The sequence below is a fragment of the Danio rerio genome, chromosome 16, assembly GCF_052040795.2.
Source record: "Danio rerio strain M-AB ecotype USA chromosome 16, GRCz13ab, whole genome shotgun sequence".
In the NCBI taxonomy this organism is placed as follows: Eukaryota; Metazoa; Chordata; class Actinopteri; order Cypriniformes; family Danionidae; genus Danio; species Danio rerio.
The window spans coordinates 36,278,476-36,303,384 of record NC_141036.1 but is presented as its reverse complement, the minus strand read 5'-3'; the positions used below and the strand labels follow the sequence as shown (position 1 = coordinate 36,303,384).

The following is a 24,909-nucleotide window of genomic DNA, read 5'->3' as shown; positions in this document are numbered from 1 at the left end:
AAATGTTAAAATGTGCTTATTTATTACAGATGATCAGTTCTGGAAAGGTGATCAAGTTGTTCTATGATATTTCCTCTCCTTACTCCTGGCTGGCATTTGAGGTGCGTAGTGTTTTCTGGCTTTAACCATACATTGCATTCAAGGTGCACTTTTGATCAGTTTATTTTAACATTTTAATACTCTACCATTTGAACTACAGAATAGTATAAATTTAATCATTGCTATTTTTATATTTTTAATATAATTTTTATCTTTTTATAGTTTATATGTGTGTTTTTGTTTTGTTTTTGTTAAGGTACTGTGTCGGTACAAAAATATTTGGAACGTCGAACTCAAATTGAAACCGGCATATTTAGCAGGCGTCATGTATGGCTCAGGTAACAAGGAAATGACCTCATTCCAATCTGTACAGAACAAAAATATAAAAATCCCAGACAGTAAATGTAACTAATTTAGGATTATTCTCTTTATTTTACAAATGTATAAAATACATATATTAATTATAACATACATTTTCACTATTTGGGAAAAGCTTATTAAGTTTGTTCTTTTCATAGGAAACCAGCCCCCTGTGTTAAACCCTAGTAAGCTCTTGTACATGACTTCAGATCTGACGCTGCTGTCTCAGTACTTTGGGGTTCCAATGTATCGACCATCAAAACTTATCAAGAAAGGTCTCTCACCAAATATTTCTAAAGCATGTTTTTAATTGTCGAGGAAGGGTTTTATCTTATTTAGTCATGTAGGTACAAAATTTAACTTTTTTCTTAAACCAAATCTGCAGTTACTATCATCATTTACCTCAATATTTCCTGGGTGTCCTGGGAGAAAAATGATGGAGCACTGCCTCCATTTTTCTTGTCTGTCTTTCTCTTTGCAATGTTAGACTCTGTGATTCCGATGCGTTTTGTGACCGCTGTAGCAGAGAAGGAAAGAGATGGTGATGATCTGGTGGAGAAGGTGTCTAGGGAGCTCTGGAAACGAATGTGGAGCACTCATCAGGACATAGTCCAGCCTGCCTCACTCACAGAGGTATGCTATACTCAAGATTACAAAATTAAATCAAGATTACAGTAATTAGTATATTCTAAAATATATTTCACCACTGACATATGCTAAACCTATAACAAAGGCAATAATACAAACTCTTTTGTTCTTTAAAATCCTTTTAATTTTTACAGGTGGGAATAAAGGCTGGTTTCTCAGCCAATGAAGTAGAGGATATTCTGATCCTTGCTAAATCTCAGCAAATCAAAGACAAGCTGACAAGTATCACAAATGAAGCTCTGAAATATAAAGTCAGTGGTGCTTGCTTGCATCTCTACACCCTTAGCATAATGTATTTGTGTTAAAAAATAAAACACGCTAACACAATTTTCCCCTCTGTTTGTAGTGCTTTGGTTTACCATTCATTGTGGTTCAGGTTGACGGAAAGGCTGGGGTCTTCTTCGGTTCAGACAGATTTGAGCTTATGGCGTATTTTCTAGGTAAGTTTATGTTTATGGGTGCATGCAAGCACTGTGGAGTGCTTGAAAACAGTATACTGTCACTCAGGGCCCTATCATATACCAAGCACAAAAAGCCGCAAGACGTGTTTCCATGACGTGTTGCTATTTTCAGATCAATGCAACCTTGATTTTCCTGTTTTTAGCCATGTTGTTTAAATAGCAAATCCATTTGCAACACTTTGTGGACTTATGGGTGTTCCGGTCTAGAAAAAAGGTGTGTTAAGGCACATTGTTGCTATTTTGAGGATCTAAAATAGACTGTGCAATAGACCAGCTGAAAGCAGGTCTAAAGTCCAGCACAGAATGCATTAGCTGTAAACCTTGCTTAAAACACACAGGATGTACAGCAAAACACAAATATCTTTACAAATGAAAAAGAATTAAAAGATTAAAACATTACAAAAAAAAACATTTTCTACATAAATACAAAAACCACTGCCTTCCTGCCTTCTTCACCTCGGGGGCTTTTTTCAGTTTATTCGCGACAATTTGCTTTTGCATAATGTTATTATTAGTTGCACTATTATTTATTATATGCATATTTATATTTGTTTTAATAAAAACAAGCTTAGATTTGTCCACCTGTCAGGTTTTGGAATGTAACTCTGTTTTTTGACCACACTTCATTATTATTGTTCATTTATTTGTTTGCTGGAAATTAGAACTGAATTTAGAAATAGTTTTGAAACAAATCTTTGCGCTTAATAAACAAAATAATTATATAGGCTAATAGATATCTTTGGCGTAGTGTGTACAACACAGTTTCCTTATCCATGAAAGAGAGAAAGTGAAAGTATCCTTTCGCTGCAGATGCTGTTTAACTGTTTTCTCACTATTGAAGTGTTGAGTTTTTCCACTTACAATGTCTGTTATGTACTGTATATAGCAAGTGCCTCATGGAGCAACGCAACTGACTCCGAAAGGGAATGTGAGATGAGACTCTGATTGGTTTATGCTCAAAACACACCTATAACCCATTTAGAGAATAAGCTCAACCCTGTTAGACCATGCGCTGCGGTGCAGAGCACATTTTTTCCGGTCCTTAAAATAGCAAAAGTTGATTCAGACATGCCCTTAATGCTTTTGCACCCTGCACTTTGGACTTTGCGCCTAGATCATTAAAACACAGCCCTCAGCCTTTTCAAACTTCTTATTGCTCTCAAGCGAAGACTTAAGAACTTCATTTGAGGTATATTAAGGCCTTAATTTACTGAGCACCTCTGTGATGTTATGTCACTTTGAATATCTGGTAGAAGTCTGCTCAAAGCATCGGGATTGCATGCCCAAGTAAAAATCCTATGTGTTAGTTTGAGTTATTGAGTTATTATTGGGTTATTTGTCAGTGGATTATTTAAGATTGATAATCACACAATCTCTAGACAAAATCCAAATCAATGGTTGTAATGAAAGTGATGCCGTTCAATCAGAAACAAACAAATGCACACAAGCAGACTTGTGGACCTAATGGACATGTGCACTCGACAGCATTTGTAAATGTTCATGAGCGCACATTGAAAGATTGCGTGTATATTTAGTCTTACCTCAGATGCAATCCATATCTGTAACATTCAGTTGCATCTGAACCAAACAAAAGACCAGCATTCTTCAATAAACTTTTGTATAGCATCAAGTACACCTTGTGTACTCCAGATTCTGTAGTGGAAGATTCAAGCAGCACTATATCCTTTGTTTGTAACTAATATTGGTGTCTGGTGCTGTCCCAATGTCTATGGGTTAAAATACTGTAATAGATGACAACATCACTACTGAATAATGATGCTTTCTTCACACAAGAATTCTGGTCAAGCGTACTTATTATATATATTAAAATAATCAAAATCAATGGCTTGCCACCTATCTAATTGATTTCAAAATACACTAAAATGTAATAATTTGTCATGCCAGCCAGAGACAAGCAGGAAACCTCACCAACTGCAGAAACAAGGAAACAGAAGAGTCTTGGAAATCTTACAGATTTGAGCTAGAAATGTATAGAACACATCATCTGTGGATGCAATTTATCTGAATCAACTGGACCATTGGATAAATGAAGTGTGCCATTAGAGATTTAGCCAAAAGCATAGTGCTTTTAATGCACACTAAATCTACATTGCATATGATAAAATACACTTAGGTTGCTATTAATTCAGTTTTTTTTTGTTTGTTGGTTTTCATTTATTTGTTCAATTATTAATTTTTTTATATTTTCCATACCCAGTTTTAAACCATAAATAAAACCATAAACTGTAGGATATTGACATCTTTGGTCAAAGGCTCTAATTGTCCACTCATTTTTTTTGTCTTTCAGGGGAGAAGTGGTTTGGGCCTCACCCTACCTAGCCCACAGTGTGATGTTGCACCTCCAAACTCTATTTTGAACAACCACTAAATAAACCTATTCAAATTCACTTGCTTTTAAGTCTCAAAAAATTCATGTTTTTGTCCCAAATCATAAATACAGAGTGTGTTTCATGCACATTAAGTGATTCAAGAGCCATGGCTGGATATTTTAAGCTTCTAGAGAAAATTGAGGTGCTGAATTATCAGGTTTTTGATGGTGAATTGTAATACTCTCTGGTCAGATTGTGAATTGTAATCCTCTCTGATGGCTAAATGGTTCTTTAAACTAGTCTATGTTAAAATGAGAATGTTAAGAGAGTATAGAGCAGGGGTCCCTAACCTACAGCTCATACGCCACATACGGCCCGTCCTCACATTATGCCAAAGACATTTAAAAATATATATTCATATGTTTTACTCATATCATATATCTATGTGTTAATGAATGTTGGCTTTCAAAACATATTTTGGTAACAGGTTTTGTGAAATTTTCTGTGGCTTAGATATTTGGTTATGCTGGATGGAGTATAAATGAATATTCATGAGTTTTCTGTTTTGTCTTAAAGTGTCTTTGAAATTATTGTCATTGTGATCATAGTGATCATTGTGCGTTCACAAAAGCGGTCACAAATAAAAGTTGTTTTTGAATAAGGTAATAGAGGTTTTAGCATCATACAATGTTAAGTTTCGTAAAATATTTTTTCAGATATGCACAAAATGGTAGAAATTGTGTTGTTGTGGTACGTTTAATAAAGTATTTTATTGATTACTGAGTTCATTCTCTTCAGATCAGCTTTGAAAAAGGTTGTTTTTAGAGAACAATGATTGAAAATTAAGCTTAGAGTAGAATTGTATATGCATGAATTCATATATTTTTTATGTTTTAAATAAGATGTTGATAGGCTCCCTTGAATGAGCTGTCACTAATCTTATTAATACTCACATTTTCTTGAGTGTATTGTTAAAAATCTTATACAAAATAAAGTTTGTTTGCAATTAATGACTCAGTGATGATTTTTCATTTCACATCATCAGCTGAAATAAGTATTTTATTCTAATAGTAGATGATTTGCAGGTTTTATATGAGCACTATTTTTTATTAATTATGAAGTGTGTGAATTATGAAAAATGTAAATGATTAACTATTCATAAATTATAGCCCATAATTATGTATTTATGTTCATTATGGTTATTTTACAGATGTCCAGTTCCAGAAAAGTGGTTGAATTTTTCTACGATGTTGTCTCTCCTTATTCTTGGCTGGCATTTGAGGTCCGTCATTTTATCTTTTTAATAAATTTTTTTATTTTTTTGCTTTAAGTGTACCAATATAATTTATTTTCTGTGTTTAGGTGCTGTGTCGCTACAAAAATGTTTGGAACATTGACCTTAAATATAAACCAGCCTTTTTAGGTGGAGTTTTTAAAGGTTCAGGTAATGGAGGAAACCATTTTTGCTTTACCATAAATATCCTTCCTTATATCCAAATAAACTAGTTCTTAACACAACAATCAAGTTATAGTGTATTCATTTAAAAATGAGCCTTAAGAGTTGATAGTGATAGAAAATGGATGCAATCTCCTAATTAGAATGCTATAACCATTCATTCATTCATTTTTGTTTGGCTTAGTTTCTTTATTAATCTTGGGTCGCCACAGCGGAATGAATCGCCAGCTTTATTAATTAATATGCCACAATTTTACGTGTAATTGTACATCAGATTCCTCTGGCAGCAATTATGTTGTAACAGCTACATCATAATTCAGCTACACATCACCTGTATTTTGCATTTATTAATGAAGAGATGAAAACTTTCAATCAAGTTTTTTTTTTTTAGGTAACATTGAACCTGGATCAGTTGATAATAAGCAGTGGTACTTGCTTGCAGATCTGAAACTGATGTCTGAGTACTATGGGGTCCCTCTGAATCCCCCTCTAGTTTTTAACAAAGGTATTTAAATTTGCAGGTTTTTTAATGATGACGGTAATGGCCTCAGCTATAATATATATTTTATTTCCTTATACATTTTTTTAAACAATTTTTCTCTCTCTTTTTCTTTTTTCATCTAAGAAACCTTGCTTGCAGTGCGCTTTGTGACTGCTATAGCAGAGAAAAACCAAGAAGAAAATGTGCTGTTGGAGAAGGTTTCTAGAGAGCTCTGGAAACGAGCATGGCAAAATTCTAGACAATACTCAGCCTCCCTCACTCATTGAGGTATCCTATACCCAGGATGGAGAAACTAAAACAAACAAACTAATAAAAATGACCAAATAGTATTTATTTACATAATGATCTTTCAATTATTCCCAGTGTCAGTTAGTTCAGTGTAATTAGCTATTATACTTAAAAACCCTTTTAGCTACTCGACAAAGATTATTAACAACTTTTACTTTTTAAAATGTTTGTATAAATATATGTACTCTTTATTCAAATACAATTCATTTCATTCTTAAAGGATAAAATATAGCCATCACTGAAACAAGACCTAACCAGACACTAGACAGTGTGCATTTTACTATTATTTCCCTTATAGCGAGCAAGGCTACTTTGCATGAATGAAAATACTTTAAAAGCTAGTTGATGAATCTGTCACGTACGAGAGGAGAAACTTGAAATGATTAATACACTACTGTTAATTAGATCTCTTTATACTATCTATGGTGAAGCTGAGATCATTTACCACGTTATTGGAACAGTAAATCATGAGGACTAAAGTATCTTGGAGTGATTTGAAAGATATGCAAGTAAAGATCCAGGAACAGCTGACTTGTGAGTAATCGCATGTTTGTAAAATTCAACACTAATATTGCAAATGGTACAACGGCCTCATAAACATCTACAGATACTTAAGTACCAGTAAAGCTCAAATAAAATACTCATTCATACAATCATTTATCGGTGATTGCCACAGTGAACCACCAACTATTCCTACATATGTTTTACACAGCGGATACCCTTCCAGCTGCAACCCTGTACTAAAAGACACCCATACACTCTCACATTCACATGCACACACACTATGGTCAATATAGGTAATTTAGTTAATATAGTCCAATTCACCTATACCGCATATCTGTGGACTGGGGGAAACCAATGCATTCTTAGGAAACCCACATGAACACATGGAGAACATGCAAACTCCACACAGAAATGCCAACTGGCCCAGACATGACTTGAACCAGCGAACTTCTTGCTGTGAGGCAACAGTGCTAACCACTGAGCCACCGTGCCACCCTCACTCAAATACTCCGTGGCATAATAATCCAATATTCTCCTAAAGTCTCTTTTTAATATGAAAGATAAAATATTGTCAATCTTAATTAATGCCTAAAGCAAACTATTGTAAGACATTTTTTGTGTTTCTGCTTTGTGCAGGCAGGATTACAGGCAGGTCTCTCAGCCAATGAGGTGGAAGAATTGCTGACCAATGCCAAATCTCAGCCAATTAAAGACAAGCTGAAGACTGTCACACAGGAAGCACTGGAGAAAAATGTTAGTGACTTTTTTATGCCAAAGCATCTTTGTGATGATTTTTAAATTGCAGTAAATAATTTTCCTCTTTTTATCAGGCCTTTGGTCTTCCATTCATTGTGTGCCATGTCAATGGGAAGGTTGAGGTTTTCTTTGGTTGTGACAGATTTGAGCTCATAGCTCATCGCATCGGTAACTACAATCTAAGGCTTAACTGTTGATTGGACTACTTGATTAACCAACTTCAACAATTTGTTTGACTAATGCCATTCATTTATTTACATATTTTTGCAGAGCCCGTCCTAAATTTATAAGGGCTCTAAGCAAAACTCTGAGATGGGGCTCGGGTATGTACCTTAATAAAAATCCCAAAATGAACTCAAACCCATTAATTTGTTCATTTAGAGCTTCAGAATTTATTTAAAGTTACTACAGTTAAATAAAAAGCAGTGAATGAATAGCTCATTTTATCATCTTCAGTTTGATTAACAATAAATTACAGATCTCATGGCAAGCATTTGATTGCTTACGTGATTCCTAAACTCATTATGGTACTAATTATCTTTATGTGGAAAGTAGCATTTTTTTCAGTCTAAAAGAAACATTTTTAGTGATGTCGTATTAGCCAGGACAATCTGATCATTACATCCATTTACTGTTTGTCAATTAAGAAACATGTAGCTTTTGTCATGCATGTGTAATTACGTGTTTATTTACAACTTGCCAACTAACCATCTTGTTTAACTAGTTTAACTGGTTTAATGATCCAACTGGATGATGAATGCTCATCTACTTTATTATATATACTGTACCAAAGCTGGTTTTCCTAATGATTTATTGCACTGTGTCATGAATTAATCTTGAATTCCTAACTAACTGTGGGATTTAAAAACTTAATTTTAGGTTTATTTTCCAATCATTCTTTCTTTTGTCTTTCAGGGGAGAAGTGGGCAGGGCCTTGTCCAATCAAGACCACAATGTGACACTTTCACACGCTCCCTACTGTATGTATTTCTTTACACTATACAGTAACTATAGAAAACTATCATACCCTGTAAGTCCTTTAGGATAAAGTTGAAGAAGGCACTGGTCAGTATTATGCTACAAAAGCATGTCAAAGGCTGTAAAAGTTATTTGAAATGTGATTTGAGTTCAGGCTGTATGACAAATAAAGTCATTATTTCAAAGAGGTATGATGATTTTTTTAGGCACCATATTACGTGATTTGCTACACTAAGCTTATGAACATGATTTTAAATCGAGTTTCACAGGAACCTTTCATTTGCTATATATTATTACTATTATATAATGCTTTTCCGGGATAAGTCAAGTTGCCTGATTAAAACACTAAGATCACAAAATACAAACTATTTTCTTAAGATATATGTTTTGATTGGTGAGAACAAATGCGGTAAATACATTACTTTTTTAGGTGACATTCCTACACTCTCAGAAATAAAGGTACGCAAGCTGTCACTGGGGTTGTACCTTTTCAAAAGGTAAATATTTTTACGTAAAGGGTCCATATTGTTACCTCAAAAGTATTTATTAGTACCTAAAAATTTTAAGAGGAACACTTTTGTACTATTTAGGTACTAATATGTACCTTTGAGGTATTAATATAGACCTTTTAGGTATAAATTTGTACATTTTGCAAAAAGTGCCTCTCCAGTGACAGCTAGCGTACCTTTATTTCTGAGAGTGTAAGAATGTTTAGTATACATCAGTCAGCATTTGAAGTGGAGAACAAGCTTTCATTAAACTTGTCCTAAAACTATTGAACAGTACCCATTCTTATCTTTTTAATCTTAAATATTTGTATAAACATTTTTGATCCACTTTAAATGTTAACTAATGTATATTTCTTGTCATGATGTACACTGCTGCTGATGCACAACCCATGTAAAAATTACCTCAGTCCACAAATCCAAGATTCATCAAAGCATTTTAGTCACAAATCTAAATGAAAGGTAAAACTCGCTTGGCCTCTTTAACTGTGTTTTATGCACACTGATTGAGTCAGCATTCGTGCCAGGAAGTCTGAACCTTCTAGAGAAACTTGAGGAGCTGGATCTTCAGGTTTCAGTTTGGCTAGATTCAGGAAGAAGATGCTTAACACGAGAGTTCTGATTAGTTTAATATACCAAACCAGAGATAAACACAGAGATTAAGCATTAAATCTCTAGATTCACTGCAAAAAGGATAGATTGTGAAACAATAGGCATATATCATACTTTGCAACCCTACAGTAAAGGAGTGTATTAACAACAACAGAGAGTTCAGATGAGATTGAAGCAAAGGTGAGGAGGGCGGGGCCAAGTAACCAACAAAGGTGTGACCTCGACAAATACAAGCAGACTTGGTGTACCGTTCACCATAAGGAAATTTTATAGCAGCAAGGAAGGTGACTAACAGCGGGATATGTTTGTGCTGTGTTCATTAATGGGATATTATTGCCATCATGGAAAACTTTCTGAATAGAGACAAGGAAAAACTGAACAGCTAAGAACGTCTACAACTGCAGGGATCATCAGGTAAGCCAATAGAGAGCTGCAGATTAAATCCCCACAGTGCTGATGGGTTACGAACATGTGACTTGGCATTCTGCATATGTGGAATTAGCTGATAGATGATTTGATCTTTTTTTGTGGATTAGTTTTTATTATACAGCACACAGACGAGTTAAGGGTGTTAAAACACAATATTAAGTCAATATTGTATTACAATACTGTTTTAAAATTTAATGGGCTATGGTTTTCTTCATGTTTTTCATCTCAGTATAACAAGACTGCACTTATTTGGATATGTATACAGTAATACTTTGAGATTGATATTGCAATTTTAAAAAATAAATGTTTGCAGTTTTATAAATTTAAAAAAATTCATGTCTTTATATGATCACATGATCCTTCAGAAATTATTCTAATGTTTATTTGGTGCTCAACTACCATTTTTCATTATTACTATTTTTCCAGAGATCTTTTTTTAATGACCAGCAGCATTTATCCATTTATACAAATACCCAGTTATTAAATACACTTCCTAAGTAAAGATTAGTTTATTTGTGTTTCCCTGTGCATCTTTGTGCATGTGACGTGTCATAGTGTAGTCTTTGAGAATAGAAAAAAATGCAGACTAACAGGTTAAGCATCAAAATTCAATAAAAAAGCAGTTCCGTGTTTGTGTCAAAGGCAGAGCTTAAAGTCTGCCCTCAATTTACATTCTGAAGACACATTTAGCCACACTTATGGAACTGTAAAAAAAACAAGCAGCATCTCACAGAGCCGTGATAACACACAAACACAACCTGGCAAATCTACTGTCTGACATTTAGAAAGATTGGGTGTGTTCAGCTGTTTGCTCACAAAGGAGGTCTTCTCATATTGCACGCACAGTGTGTATTTGAGAATATAAGACACTATTGTCAGCTGCAGATCAACCTTTTTTACTTACATGTACAGTAAATATGTACATGCATATATTTCCTAGTATTTATCCCTTATTCTGTCAGTGGTCCTTACAGAAAACAAACTCTTTTAATTCTTCCCCTTATACTGTCTGTGATCATTACAGGGGGGAAAACTGGGTCAAACTTTATTTGAATGGTTTGTTTGTTGAATTTAAGTTACATTGCATCTACATGCCAACTAATTCTCAATAGAGTATAAGTAAACTGTTAGGTTGGGGTTAGGGTGTAAGTTGACGTGTGCTTGCAAAGTTTCTTATAGTCAGTTAAATGTCTGTTGAAGGAGCAGTATCGACAGATATTAAGCAGACAGTATACTAATACTCAAATGGACCATTAAAATAAAGTGTTGCCAAAATCAGTAATTTTTTCTCCTTACTCTGACCGTGATCCTTACAGAAAAAAAAAAAACTCTCTGGAAAGGACACTGATCGTGAAAGATCTGTGAAGTCTCAGCTGCCAAATTCTTTTCATGTTGATAACAAAGATCATGTTTCACTGACCCTGAATCCAACTCATAATATTTCATACTGACATTGTGAGAGGTTTATTTTAGCTTCAGTGATCTCTGCATCTGGAAATCCACTTATACTTTGGTCAACAAATAATAAGTAGATCATTAAAAAACACCTCCAACCTTTTAAATTCCCTTTTGGTATCCGTGCAGGATGGCGGCCTCTTCCAGCGCTGCATCTTCTGAATGTGAGCCTGGAGATGCGCTGTGTGGTAAGTAGATCATGTCTGTGAGATTAAATAAAGGAATCATGACCATCCCTCAACTACATTATCAAAGTTGTCATTTGAAATGTCCCTTTTACTCCTTGACCCCAGAAATTCGTGTGTATGAACAAGAGGTGATAATCGTACCGGTGATCTTCTTCATGATGTTCTTGATCACGCTGCTATTCATTATGCTGCTGAGGTTCTGTCCAGAGAAGGTGGAACGCCTGCAACCTGCTTCCAGTCGAGTATCCAGGACTAGGAGAAACTTGCAGGGCATTGATGGTCAGTATATAAAAGGAGTATAAAATTCATTCATTTTCTTTTCGGCATAGTCCCTTTATTAATCAGGGGTTGCCACAGCAGAATGAACCGCCAACTTATCCAGCAAATGTTTTACACAGCAGATGCCTTTCCAGCTGCAACCCATCACTGGAAAACATCCACACACATTCATTCACACACATACACTACAGACAATTTAACTTACCCAATTCATCTATACTGCATGTGTTGTGCAGTGGGGGAAAACCGGAGCACCCGAAGGAAACCCACGCCAACACGGGGGGAACATGCAAACTCAGAAGTATAATAATGAAATGTTATTTTGCTCATTTATTTATTGGTGTCCTTCAGTAGTTATAGGACTGTAAGTAAGTGTAACCCAATCCCTTACAGACAGGGGGATCATAAGTGGGTGGAAAAGGATGACTGAGTGCCAAGGGACCTGGCATGTGAGGGGCCCTTGGCTGGCTGCTCTCTAAGATTCTAAAATATTACTCTTGTGGCATTGAGTGCATAGCAGCATGAGCTCCATGCAATAATCTGATCCCATCTATTTTAACAAGCTTCAGGAGTGCTGTGGAGACCTCTGATAAAAAAGGCACTAAGCCTAAGGAAAATGAATGAATGAATGAACATTGTATTTATTCATACGTAAACAAAAATGCATTTTACTGTTACGCATATTTTGCACATTTTATAATAAAATGAAAAGTTGATCATAAAAAATAAACATTTCTTAAAATAATAGTGGTATTTGCTTTAGTGCAAATGCAAACTAATATATTTCATTTGTCAACCTGTTTTGCTCTTTTCATATTTATAATTCATCATGTGCCACCTAATCAGTCTCTCGCCCTCTTTCTTGCTCTGTCTGTGCAGCTCCTCTGGGTCTGAATGCTCTGGAAGGGGAGCCCATAGCACTGGACACAACTACTTACATGACATTCAACCCTGCAATGCCAGCCAGGCTCGATCATGACAACAATGTTGCCTTTACTGATGGCATGTTTGGCGCCACAGCTTCAGCCTTTGCAAAGCCACGAGAACTTCCACGCCAGCGACTGCCGGAGAACTTTAACGGAGTCGCTCCTCTCCCAGCTTCATACTCACTGAAGTCAGACAGCCCCATCTCGCTCTATAGGGCTCGTATGGAAAACAGAAATGTGGTGCTTCGTGTGCTTAAAGGTGCCCATGAGGTTTTTTAACTTGCACTTAATGTCTGACTGAGATCTTGAATTCCAGGTACACTGACCCTCTTTTAAATATCATCCTCAGATTCAGCCAGTAATCAGGAAAGTCAGTCATTCTTGGGATTTGCGGCCTTCCTGTCCCAGTTAGGGCCTCATCCCTTCTTACCAGAGCTGCTGGGAGTAATATCCTTGCGGGCTCCTCTCATTACTGTTATTGAGGAGATGGAGAACAGAGATCTGCTTGGATTCCTGTGGAGATGTAGACAGGTAAAAGATTTGACTATACGTTTCATTGCTGCATTTTTTTTTAAGCCGAAGAAAATTATATGATTATATGACAACAGTGTACACACCTTTTTGTTCCTGAAAAGCAAATGCAGCTTTATAAGCATTTGTTTTTGGACAGTTTTATATTGTATATTTATTTACTTGTTTCTACTGCTTTTTTCTAGTTTTACTTACAGATGGAGTAGATTATGTTGTCAATACCACCCTTGTTCACAAGGATACATAAAATTACAAACAAAATGCTGCATTATGCTAGCCAAGCCAGTAGCTATTGCTGTTTTGGTTGTCATGTCATGTAGCCATAGAATGTTTGAGCATGATCACACCAACCTCTGACTGATTTCACATTTTGAATTTGGTTTATGTTCATTTTTACTTAGATTTTATTACTTTACATGACAACAACAACAGTTTTGCACTATGAAACTCTTGAATTTTCTGTTTTCCAAAGCACTGATGGTGTGTAACTAATGTCAGAGTTGTCTTTTTTTGAAATGTGAATATGCCCTTAAACAGTTGATTTGGTCAATGAGAACAACATGCTTAATTTGAGTTGGAACATCCAAAATAGCAATAAACAGATCTAAAAATTTTAACTAACACATTATTGATTAATGGCAACAAATTCTTAATTTGTGCTCACAGTCTTCTTTATGTCATGTGTTGTAAACTTATCTTTTTAAATGCAACACTTTATTTTGATGGTCCATTTGAGAATTAGTAGACTGTATGCTTAATATCTGTTGATATTGCTCCTTCAACAGACATTTAACTGACTATAAGAAACTTGCAAGAACATGTCAACTTATACTAACCCTAACCCTAACCTAAGAAACTACTTATAATCTAATAAGAATTAGTTGGCATGTAAATGTAATGTAACCTAAATTCAACAAACCGACCATCAAAATAAAGTGTGATCTTTTAAAATGCTTTCTTAAATGTGTCTTAAATTGTTGAGCTCAAACTTTGCATGTCTAAATAAACTTGGTACTCTCTTGCTAATTCATTTGCCATTTGATACGGCGAGTACTGTACTTGTTTATTTCCAATGTTAACTTTGGCTTTAGCTGTTGTTTATGCTTGATGGCCGTGTAAAATATGTGTTTTGAAGTATAGTCAATTCATATTCAAACATTCATAATCACAGTAGACTGTGAGCACTTGAGAAAATAATTGTGTATAATGCCCAATAGTGTTTAAAAATGTTCAATTATTTGTAAGAAAAAGCAAGTAAATCACTTGATCAACCATGATATCTTGAAAAGAAAAACATAAATATCTTCTTGTAAAAAGTACAAGTAATATTTTATTAATCATTTTTTTCAAACAGGATAATGTTGGACCAGATGGCATGTGTCAGATGACAGAGAAAAAAATCTTCAACATGGCCTCCCATGTGGCCTCAGCACTGGTAAGCTGACCACTGGTTTACCATCACTTTCTTAAAGCCAAATCTATGCTTTTTAACTGGTAGTATGAACACAGAAGCCCTTTAACCCTTGTGTACTGTTCAAATTTACAACCCTTTTGTTATGTTTGGGGCTGTTTTACCCCATTGACACCATATAATTGTGCATTCTTGATTGTGGGTGCTTGTTCCTTTTGGGAAATGTGTCATTTATATACTGTTGATCATGAGTTGGCAGCATTAACTCTTTAGATTAAAAAAAAGTTTTTGGGTTTTATATGGAGTTCAGAAATATCTAGATAAGTGCACAAATGTCTCTCTTACACACACACTATACACCAAATAGAAGGCATAAACTAAGCACTGCAAATGACGATCAACAGTAAAACTGTAAACTTTGAACTCTTCCTAACAGGGAAAACCAGCAACACTCATGAATGCATGATTATATGGGTGTCTTCTCTTCGCGATCAAAACAATTTAATGCAAAATCAGCCACAAACATAACAAAGGGTAGTCCATTTGCCCAGAAAGTACTCTTACATTTGTTTAAAAAAAATTTTTTTTGAAAAGCATTTTCCCAAAATATGAGTCAAAATAAAATTTGTCACCAAAAATCATTCCATTTGCTGAAACAGCGAAAGTTGTGGCCAAATTTAGACTCAAAATCACCCCAGAGTGGTTAAAAACACCCCCAACAGCACACAAGGGTTAAAAAAGTGTAGTTCTTCATGGTGTCATTTGCCATTTGCTATCATTGTTCAGTTTCAGGGCTTTGTATATTCTCACCTTTCATTCTTCTTTCCCTGTAGGACTTTCTCCATGGCAAAGATCTTCACCACTGCAACTTAAAGGCTCGAAATGTGTTGGTCAGCAGGATTTGTACTGCAAAACTCTGGGGTTTGGACGATTTGTACGTGAGGACGTCAGGAAGTGGTAATTACAGTGAAGATCCTGGAAGAAAAAAGTGGCAAGCTCCTGAGCTACTGGCCAAGAGACCTTCTACTCCAAAAAGTGATATGTAAGTTAAGCACACAATACCTATTATGAGGAAAACTTTACACTTTAAGTTTACACATGCTTATGATTGATCACGGCTGGTCCCGCATAAGCCAACACATGATTCACTAATCAGATTATTCCTAGCTCATTATAAATAACCAAATTTTCTTACTTCAGTTATCTTCGCCTTGAAAAATCACCTTTCCACCCCTACTCCTCCACCTTTCCCTTGTAGGGCGACACGACGGCCCAGTGGTTAGCATTGTTGCCTCACAGCACACAGTTCAAGTTCTCAACAGACCAGTTGACGTTTACATGTTCTCCCCATGCTTGTGTAGGTTTTCTCCCACAGCCTAAAGACATGCGCTATAGCTGAACTGACCATTTTAAGTTGGCACTAAAGTTGAGCTCTTAACTAGTAGTATATATCTAAATAGCAATTCCTATTTGTCATTAGCTCTAAAAAAGGGGGGAAGTTCTCGAGACCTACCTGAGTGTAAACAAACTCTCCTCTCTCCCTGTGAGGGTCCTATGAGCTCAGGACTCTTTCCAGGACAGCATGCCAAACATGCTTTTAATCAATCATCAGCTAAAGGTGGACTCTTGAATTACATTTTCATCACAAATATCTGTATTTCTCGCTCTTCTTTGTAGTTGGTCCTTTGGGCTGCTGCTGTATGAAATGGTGACACTTGGTGAGTTAAGTATTTTTTTTAGAATTTTTTCACAATGATTAACAAATTTAACTTTGTTTCACATTTTTGTATATCCTATTTTTTAAACCTATTTCAGGTGAAGTTCCTTTTGCCGAAATCCCAGTTAAAGAACTTCTACAGCATCATCAGAGGGTGAAACCAATAAGAAAACCAAACAACTGCTCAAACTCACTGTAAATTCATTGTTACAACCTTTTTTTCAGAAATTATTATATAAAAAAGTATTTGTAGTATTTTTATTTACTTGTTGCCACTGCTTTTTTTCTAGTTACTCAATTATCAAATCCTGCTGTCATTGGAAAGAGCAAGATCGGCCCTCATTGGCTGAAGTCAGGCGTAAACTCCAATCAGGAGAGAAGAGTGCCAGTGACAGCAGTGTTCTCCGTGTGCCCGAGCCAATCAATATTCAACAGTATCTGAAGGAGGCTGGATATGGAGAATCCAACAGCTACACTGTTTTTTAAAAAGGATAGCAGTCGTGAAGTAAAAGTTGTTGTGAGGCTGCTACATGATATATGAATATATGCTCTTGTTGAAATGTTCTGTTCACATTAATACACAATGTGTTTAATAGCTGACATTGTGTTGAAAAATTACATTGCAAGATGCTGTTCACAGAATCAGAGGGTTGCACCAAAACACATATTAAGCACCTCCTGATAAGTACACAGTCCTTGTATGAATTTGTTTAAAGCAAATGTTTGGTTAATGGCTCGTACGACTTTGTTTAAAATCTTTATGGAAAATGAATGGGAAAATACTTCTGGAACCGGCGCTGCTGAAAAACTGGATGGACGCTGTTTATGAAAACTCTCTTTTGTCCTTGTGGCTTTAAGCTGTGGATTTCCAGTGCCTTCTAAAGAGTCCTGACCAGCCACGCTTATGTTTAAAAAAATAACATATGAAATGCAAATTTTAAAGTGTTTACAGATATTCTTTCTTTAAAATGCATTGAAATTGCAATGTTGCCAAATCCAGTGATTTTATTTATATGATCAAATTTTTATTGTAATGTAAAATTTAACTTAAAACTTTGGAAAATAAAAGATTTTTGAAGTAAAATTGAGATCCATTTTTGACCATTTCAGCATTATTTAATAACACATGGCCGATATTTCTGGTTATATGAACAACATTAAATAAAATAATTCTGTTTAAACCTTGGATATTTTAAGCAAAATCACAAAAACAAATAAATAACAGGGTCCAATCATAGTTAAATAATTCAATTCTAGTTTTCTTACATTTAAGACATAATTGCTGTTGGGTAAGTTCCTTCAAAATGGTTAATGATTACTAATTACATCATTAAATTGTATTTAAATTACATTTTAAATGACTTTGTCAGAAAACTTTTAATTACCTAAATTTGAGTCAAACAGGACTGTTTACTTTTGTTTAAATAAAAACTTTTCAAGAGTTCACACTTAGCTGATGATTATAAGTGTGTTTGGCGAGAGAGAGCCCTGAGCTCAAAAGATAAATTCGTTCTGGCTATTTTCCGGAAAGAGAAGTTGTAAGATTACCGGTAATTTGCCGGAATGCTGCGCTGTGTGAATGCAGAGGGAAGATTGGCGGATAGAGCGCGTGCACGTCTAGAACGTGCTGACGTGAGACGTCTACTTTAGCCAATCAGATCAGTCAGAAGCATTCACATCCGCGCGGTTTATGAGAATAAAAGCCTTTGAATATCAAAATATTTGAGGAATTTCCCCCTCAGAAAGAGTTTGTGCCCCCCCAGTTTTTATAAAGGATTGTTCACTCAAACTGAAAATTCTTTCTGTCAATAATTATGAACACCCCCGTCGTTCCAACCTTCAGAGCACACATTTAAATATTTAAAAATATATGAAATAGCATTGAATTATGAGAATGGCTATATAATGATGAACAGTGCTTTATAATAACAAAAATAATTCCTTACATTTCTATAGCACTTTTCTTGGCACTCAAAGCGCTTTACACATAGGGGGAATCTTCTCATCTACTTTTTCTCTTTTTTAATGCAAGAAAGAACATTACAAAGATGATTTAAATGATTTACACCAAGAAAGCATTTTAAATGCAGTGTAATTGTTAGAGTCTTTTAAAGAGTTCACATAAATTTCAAAATCCTTTCTGAAAATAAAAAAGTAAGGGTGTTTCCTTGAAAATTTACATTTATGGATGTAAAATTTTGTTAAAAAAAGCAATAAATCAATAATGAATTTACAATGAGAAGGATCTACACTCAGAGAGTAACCAAAGAATACATTTTTGGGGGAAATACAGAAGTTTGAAAATAAGAATTTTTTAATGAAATTGGAAAAGTCAATCCAAAACACTTCACAGTTCTCGCTATCCTGACAATTCTGACGGGCGAGTGCGAGTAAAAGGCCATTTGTCTCGTTTTACGCTTGAACAACTAAATGAATGCCAAAGTTTATTTAACTGAATGTATTTTAATTACATTACAACATGAATGCTGTAAAAGGAACCGTATACAATGAAAAAAACTCACAATAACCGGTCACCGGAAGTTTATAAGTATATGGGAACAACACTAGCTCGGCATATACTTAATTATATTCATCTGTCTCCATATTCTACTGCATTCCAGAATATTACACAGCACCAAAAATGTAAAAAAAAAATACATTGAATATATTTAATATATCTTTGTGTACGGCAGACGGCAACTGTCCGTGACGCAGATTCCCGAGTCTATGTGCTCCAATCAGATGAGCCCTCTTAAGTGCTCGCCATGACAACGAGACAGCAGTGACGTGCCTTGTAAAAATTTGCATCTGCGATCCTATAAAGCTCGTGTGCTCTCTATCAGCGTTGTCAGTTTGCTCGGTGTAGCTGTTTGTACTTGACCAAGGTGAGTTCTATACCGACGGTACGAGTGGAGCCACGCCAATCTCACGAAGTCCGCTTCGTGAAGCTTCACTCGGGCCCGTCTGTGCTGTAGTTCCTTGTGGTTTGCGTACATAAACGTAACATCGCAAGGAATATTACGTGTCTGTTGCTCAAAATGTGCCGCCGAGCAACATCTATTGAATACTGGCACGGCCTGGCACCCGGTCTTCTCGTGCATTCCCTGGGACGAGGCGGCCTTTGAGCCCTAGGCAGGGGAAAAAACAACCCCCGAGGACCCTCAGGGAAACACGGGGGGCCGGTAGTGGGACCTCGCTGCGAGGGTTATGGTGGGTGGGAGTAGCGAGGCCCACTCAGCGTCTATTTTAAACTATAGTTTCAAACTTTAGTTTACTATAGTTTGAAATAGACACCATGGTAACTGTTATGATTTAACTTTATGCAAAGAGCTTAGAATGACTAAGAGCAATAGCCCCGGATTCCGCCATTTTGACGTGAAAGCGATCGGCCGTCCATTGGATCTCATTGCTGTTGCGATGGAAAGCAGCTGCTTTGTTTTTATTTAATTTATTCAAAAAGCGCGTTATTGTTTCCCAAATTGTAGTGTCGCCTCTTGGTGTTTCTAGGCTCTTTGCTCTTTTTCTGACTGTTGTAATGTTTTGCTTTGTGTTTCAGCTAAGCTGTTGAGCAAAGAAGGACTATTGAAGACAACAGTTGAAGACAACCGCGGGTTATATTCACGAGTGCGCGCGTTATAATGTTTCCGGGTTGTTTTCTGAAAGTTTGTCTTGTTTGCATGTCAAACTAAATAAACTATACTCTTTCTAAACACCTGTCTCGTGTTTTATTTGTCCTCTACAGCAATGCACTGTCATGTAAGTCTGTTGAATGCATTTGTATGCAACATGGTTTGACAATACAGTAGTCTAACAAATAAATGGTTGTTATAAATGTACCTTCATTAGTCAACATTTGGTGTAGGTAATAAAAAGTTAATCAAAGATGTCCTAAGACATAAGGGTTATGTTATGGTTGTTTCATAACTATATTATTCTGTATGTTTAAAACCAGCAAATTATACTATATATTTAACATGTCATGAACTTAATGTTATTTTAGAATTTGCTTAATAAAATGTCCTAAGAATGGGTGTTGTTTTGGTTTTATGTCAACCTACAGTAGGATTTAGGTTGACAACAGCAGGTATAGGCCACACACATCATAGAGAGTTTTTTTAATGACCCAAATCAAGTAAAACGTCTCTTACTCAAGTACTTTTAGCATGCAAAAGTCAAATTTAAGTATATAAAATACAGTTTCCAACAACAACATTTTGAAAAAAGACCAGTGTGGTGGTGAGGAAAAAGTAATATCAAGTTATATATATTTATAAAAGAAGTTGAACAAGTTGTCATAATATTTAGTCATTAGATTATGTGACCGCTAGATGGCGCTCAATTAAAAGGAGCGTTCATTTCAAAGGAGCGCTACCCTGTACTAAAATGGCGGCTCTATTGACGCATTCCTTCCAATAGACAACATCAGGGTAAGCGAAGGGGGGCATTGCCCCTTCAGAAAGAGTTTGTGCCCCCCAGTTTTAGGTCCCCAAGTAGCAGCTCCAGCTCTAGCGATGAAGAAATGATTATTGTTCACCAGTGCTATAAGCAGCTCCACGTTCATATTGCCTCTGGGCATCTTCTTCATTGTGTGCTTGCATTGACAGTTTTGCGTTTGAGTGCCTCCAAGTGCTGTTTACTGTAACTTCAGCAGCTCTGTGCACATGAACAAAAGGGCCAATCTGATTGGTGCAGAAGGTTTTGACGCGGCACTTCAAAACAAAAAAACGAGCATGAGGTGTTGTTTTAAAAAATGACGCTTTTGCACCTGGCGTTTTGCTTGTTGGTGTGCACTATCACATTGACGCCCTTTATTTAGTCACAAAGCGTTAAACGTAGACGGAAAACATGAGCAAAAAAATGTCTTGGTGTGCACAGGCCTTAAGAATCTGCCTATGTTGTCACTTTGGATTAGTCAATTTACTTATGTTGCATGTTTTTGGACTGTGGAAGGAAACCGAGGAACCCAGGTAAACCAACACAAGCACAGGTAAAACATGCAGACTCTGCAAAGAAACGCAGACTGGCCCGGTAAGGACTCGACCCAGTGACATTCATACTGTGTGCTGCCCTGAAAAAGGGGATTCTTCAAGACAAAGATGACTAAGGTAAGAAACTCTGGTGATTTATACCGAGTTATGAATTATTTAATTGGCGCATCATGTGTTAGCTGATGTGGAACCAGCTGTGATCAATCATGAGCACGTGATCCTTTCGAAATAAGTTTATAAACAAACTTCACTTAAATTCTACACAATATATGTATAAAACTTTTTTTTTCAAACATACAAACATTTCTAAAACATTTCATTGTGTGTTAAGCATGTACAGTTGTTGGACAAATAAAGTAATTTTTATTTGAGGTAACATTAACACAAACTACCTCTGTATTTTTACATTACATTGTCATGAACTCATTTCTCAATTTTTTTACGTTCTTAAGTGTACAGTAGTCAACATTTGAAGTGGATCTTTACCTTTTATCTAAGTTGTCCTAAAACTACTGAACACCCATTCCTGTCCTAGGACAATTTTGAAAAACACATGATTCACTTTGAATGTTGACTACTGTATATATGCAATTGTCTTGCTTGCAAAATGTTCTTTACTTGTAAAATATAATCATACTGTAAATTATTATATATTACTCTGAATTCATTTATACAGAACTGTTGAAAGAGTATGTTACAAGTATAAAAAATGAGAAATATCCCTTTAATTTTTTAGTGGGAAAGTGATTTTATCACAGTAACTATTTACTTCGTAACTAACCCCACCTGGACACAATATAATCGCATAATCCTGGACAAGTCATATTCTGAGCTAATGCTGTGGCAGTCATGGAAGAGCGGAGCATAAGACTGATTCCTGAAAGACCAGTGACAGATAAGTCTTCACATTGATCCCGTGGGCCTGCCTGATCACCCACTGGTGACATACTCACATATGCAGATTGTCCACAATGAACGTCCAGTGCTTTCCAGCCACAGGCGCCTAGGCTGTAGCTCTGCACAAGAAGTTTGGCCAGAGGAGAAAGGGTCATGCTCAACTGAGCCTAGTTTCTCTCAATGTTTTTTTCCCGTCACTTTCATCAATTGGTGAAGTTTTGTTCATCGCCACTGTCGCCACTGGCTTGCTTGGTTTGGGACTTGTGAAGCTGCGCATTTGGACTTTCAGCAGGACAAATTAAACCACACTGAACTGAACTTCAGCTCTGAAAACTGGACCGACAGTTTTCATTTACTAGAACTTCTATGTTAAGCTGCTTAGACACAATCTACATTGTAAAAGCGCTATAGAAATAAAGATGAATTGAATTGGATATTAGCAGTCATTTGATGTATTTTGATCCACCAATGAAATCGCTTCGTATCCAAGAAACATGATGCTTCCTTTCTGGTTAGATCAATATGTTTCAGTTGAGTGAATGATCAATTTGATTAAATCCAAGTCGACCTATGGGAAGAGGCGACGTAGGTGGGTGGAAAAGGGTGACTGAGTGCATAGGGTCCTGGCATGTGACAGCCCTTGGCCCTTGGCAAAGATCCTGAAATATTGTTGTGACATGTGAATAGCGATGTGCAATAATCTGATACCATCTTCAGGAATAGACTGATGCACATGTCTACATCAACCCCTACTGTAAAAAATCAACACCTTCTCATATAGGCACAGTCTGCATGCACACTCGAATGATTATATTGGATGCTTAGGATTGAAATATTTTGTGATTTACATTACATTTCTTTTTGGCTCAGCAGAGCAGAAAGGTGTGTTTATTGATGGATTGTTTTAACATCTGCATAGTTGTCAGTTTAAAACCCTTACTTAAAGGGCACCTATGATGAAAATCTTGTTGGACAGAACTGTGTGTATGTACATTGTCTACATAATTATATTGGAGTGATAGAAACACAAGTCTTTTATTTTAATTTCATGACGTTAAAATAGGAGTTTTTTTTTTTTTTGAGGAGTGATTTTGATTTCAGACTGTAAAAGATATGGACGTTGTATCAGTGATGTCACACATAGGTTTCTGAATAGCGCAAATGAAGCAACAAGCTGGCATGGCCAACTGTTGCCATTTTGTTTGCGCAGCATTGCATCCACTGGTGGTGACCAAATAAGGGCAAAGAGGCAAAGCGTCAGCGGAGCTACAGACGGCTGTTAGTATTTTGCTTAAACTGGCTTTTCTTTGGGAGAAACGCTTAATTCTTCATTACCTGGGACTCATTTGTGTTCTGACCACATGTACTTGGTAGTCTTTTAAAAACACAGTTGTAATACATTGAGCCACTAAGCATTGTTCTTATGATATTTTTCTACAGGAGGAAAACGTGAATTTTTTCTAAATACTTCAAATATAGTCCGTGTTAGTAAACGCTAGGCTATTAATGAAATCCAGTCATAACACTATATTACAACATTCAGATGACTGTTTTATAGCCTACAGCAAATCAGTCTGTCAGATTCTGGAGTGCATTACTGCACTAAAGAAAAATATAAATGATAAATGATCTTAAATGAAGCAAATACATTTTTAGAGATTGTATATGAGTGTATAATTTCACTCAGCTGGGAAATGAGTACAGTTAAGTGCACACAGCATGCCATATATCCTGATAATTGTGGGAAATAATTCCAAAAGGCAATTGACTGTGTACGTACACAAAACCACAATGTATATGCCAAGTTCAGCGGCTATTTAGCCGAATCAGCTGAGGTGACAAGACAGCGAGCAGCCAGATCTAGCTGTCACTCGTGGCCACGCACTTAATTATGCAGACTTAATAAAAAAGAAATGGATGAGTTATAAAAAATTCACCCCCTCACAGTTGTCATGAAGAGTAATACTAGTTTTATGAACCAAAGCCATTTTTACCAGGCTTTAAACATGTTTTTATCAGCTGTAAAATTGGCCAATTGACCATTGCAGTCAGAAAACATCTGGAGTTTTAGTTACTTCTGCATTGGTTTCCCGAGGGAGAGTGGGAAGTTGCCGCTTGGGCCCACTGCAGAGTGCCTACCAAATTATTGACGGACCCATTGTTACTATAATTCAATTCACATTAATAACATGTATACACATCACCACAGAGCAATTTGGCAAACAAGTTTAAAACAGAATTGTATTAAAGACCGCTATAATTACCATGGCCGCATGGTGTCGGTAAACACGAATGTGTGTGTGTGTGCGTGCGTGTGTATATTCCAAACGGCATTTGTGTTCAGAAAGACTTGAATGAACTTCACCACAAATACAAGAAATAAACTTACTTGGTTTTTTGGACTAATGAGCTCGTCCGTTTCTGTCTATGTCACTGTGTTGTTTATCTGACGTAAGGCACGATGAGAAGCAGGCACGCACGTGGAAGCGGTGGGCAGGGAGAAAACAGCTCATTTGGATTTAAAGCCACAGGCTACAAAAACAGCTACACTATACTCAGACACCAAGTGGACAGACTCTGGAGGCTATTATAAATAATCTGATGGGTATTTTCAGCTGAAACTTTACATACATTCTGGAGACACCAAA

General features: G+C 36.1%; 3 protein-coding genes and 1 long non-coding RNA gene across 11 annotated transcripts in view; 3 read left to right on the top strand and 1 right to left on the bottom strand.

Annotated features, from left to right (window-relative positions):
• The window catches only part of LOC147833384 (glutathione S-transferase kappa 1), a 14,206-nt gene extending 9,358 nt beyond the window's left edge, over positions 1 to 4,848 (top strand). For all 7 annotated transcript variants that reach the window (XM_087287317.1, XM_087287312.1, XM_087287315.1 and 4 more), the window contains 7 exons: positions 30 to 101; positions 296 to 377; positions 558 to 674; positions 887 to 1,032; positions 1,182 to 1,298; positions 1,394 to 1,487; positions 3,817 to 4,848. In XM_087287317.1, the coding sequence (XP_087143443.1) occupies positions 30 to 101; positions 296 to 377; positions 558 to 674; positions 887 to 1,032; positions 1,182 to 1,298; positions 1,394 to 1,487; positions 3,817 to 3,848 (660 nt within the window). In that variant the 3' untranslated portion in view covers positions 3,849 to 4,848. The remainder of the gene's footprint in view (positions 1 to 29; positions 102 to 295; positions 378 to 557; positions 675 to 886; positions 1,033 to 1,181; positions 1,299 to 1,393; positions 1,488 to 3,816) is intronic.
• On the bottom strand, positions 293 to 24,731 carry LOC141378227 (uncharacterized). 2 transcript variants are annotated; one of them, XR_015511658.1, is made up of 6 exons: positions 24,651 to 24,731; positions 15,470 to 15,634; positions 11,654 to 13,230; positions 11,424 to 11,527; positions 802 to 974; positions 293 to 404 (listed from the first exon to the last, which is right to left on the bottom strand). It is a non-coding gene; the product is annotated as an uncharacterized LOC141378227 (long non-coding RNA). The 2 variants fall into 2 exon arrangements; XR_015511659.1 differs by lacking the exon at positions 293 to 404 and having other exon boundaries at positions 445 to 974.
• On the top strand, positions 4,919 to 9,854 carry LOC141378226 (glutathione S-transferase kappa 1-like). Its single transcript, XM_087287326.1, is given in 8 exon segments — positions 4,919 to 5,120; positions 5,201 to 5,282; positions 5,686 to 5,799; positions 5,920 to 6,031; positions 6,033 to 6,063; positions 7,225 to 7,341; positions 7,419 to 7,512; positions 8,260 to 9,854. Coding segments are annotated over 8 exon segments (690 nt in total). The 5' UTR covers positions 4,919 to 5,024; the 3' UTR covers positions 8,304 to 9,854.
• Positions 9,680 to 17,460, top strand: styk1b (STY kinase 1b). Its single transcript, NM_001305565.2, is given in 10 exon segments — positions 9,680 to 9,854; positions 11,454 to 11,512; positions 11,618 to 11,791; positions 12,671 to 12,976; positions 13,067 to 13,248; positions 14,603 to 14,683; positions 15,493 to 15,701; positions 16,337 to 16,377; positions 16,475 to 16,571; positions 16,667 to 17,460. Coding segments are annotated over 9 exon segments (1,344 nt in total). The 5' UTR covers positions 9,680 to 9,854; position 11,454; the 3' UTR covers positions 16,863 to 17,460.
• Positions 24,732 to 24,909: the final 178 nt, after the last annotated feature.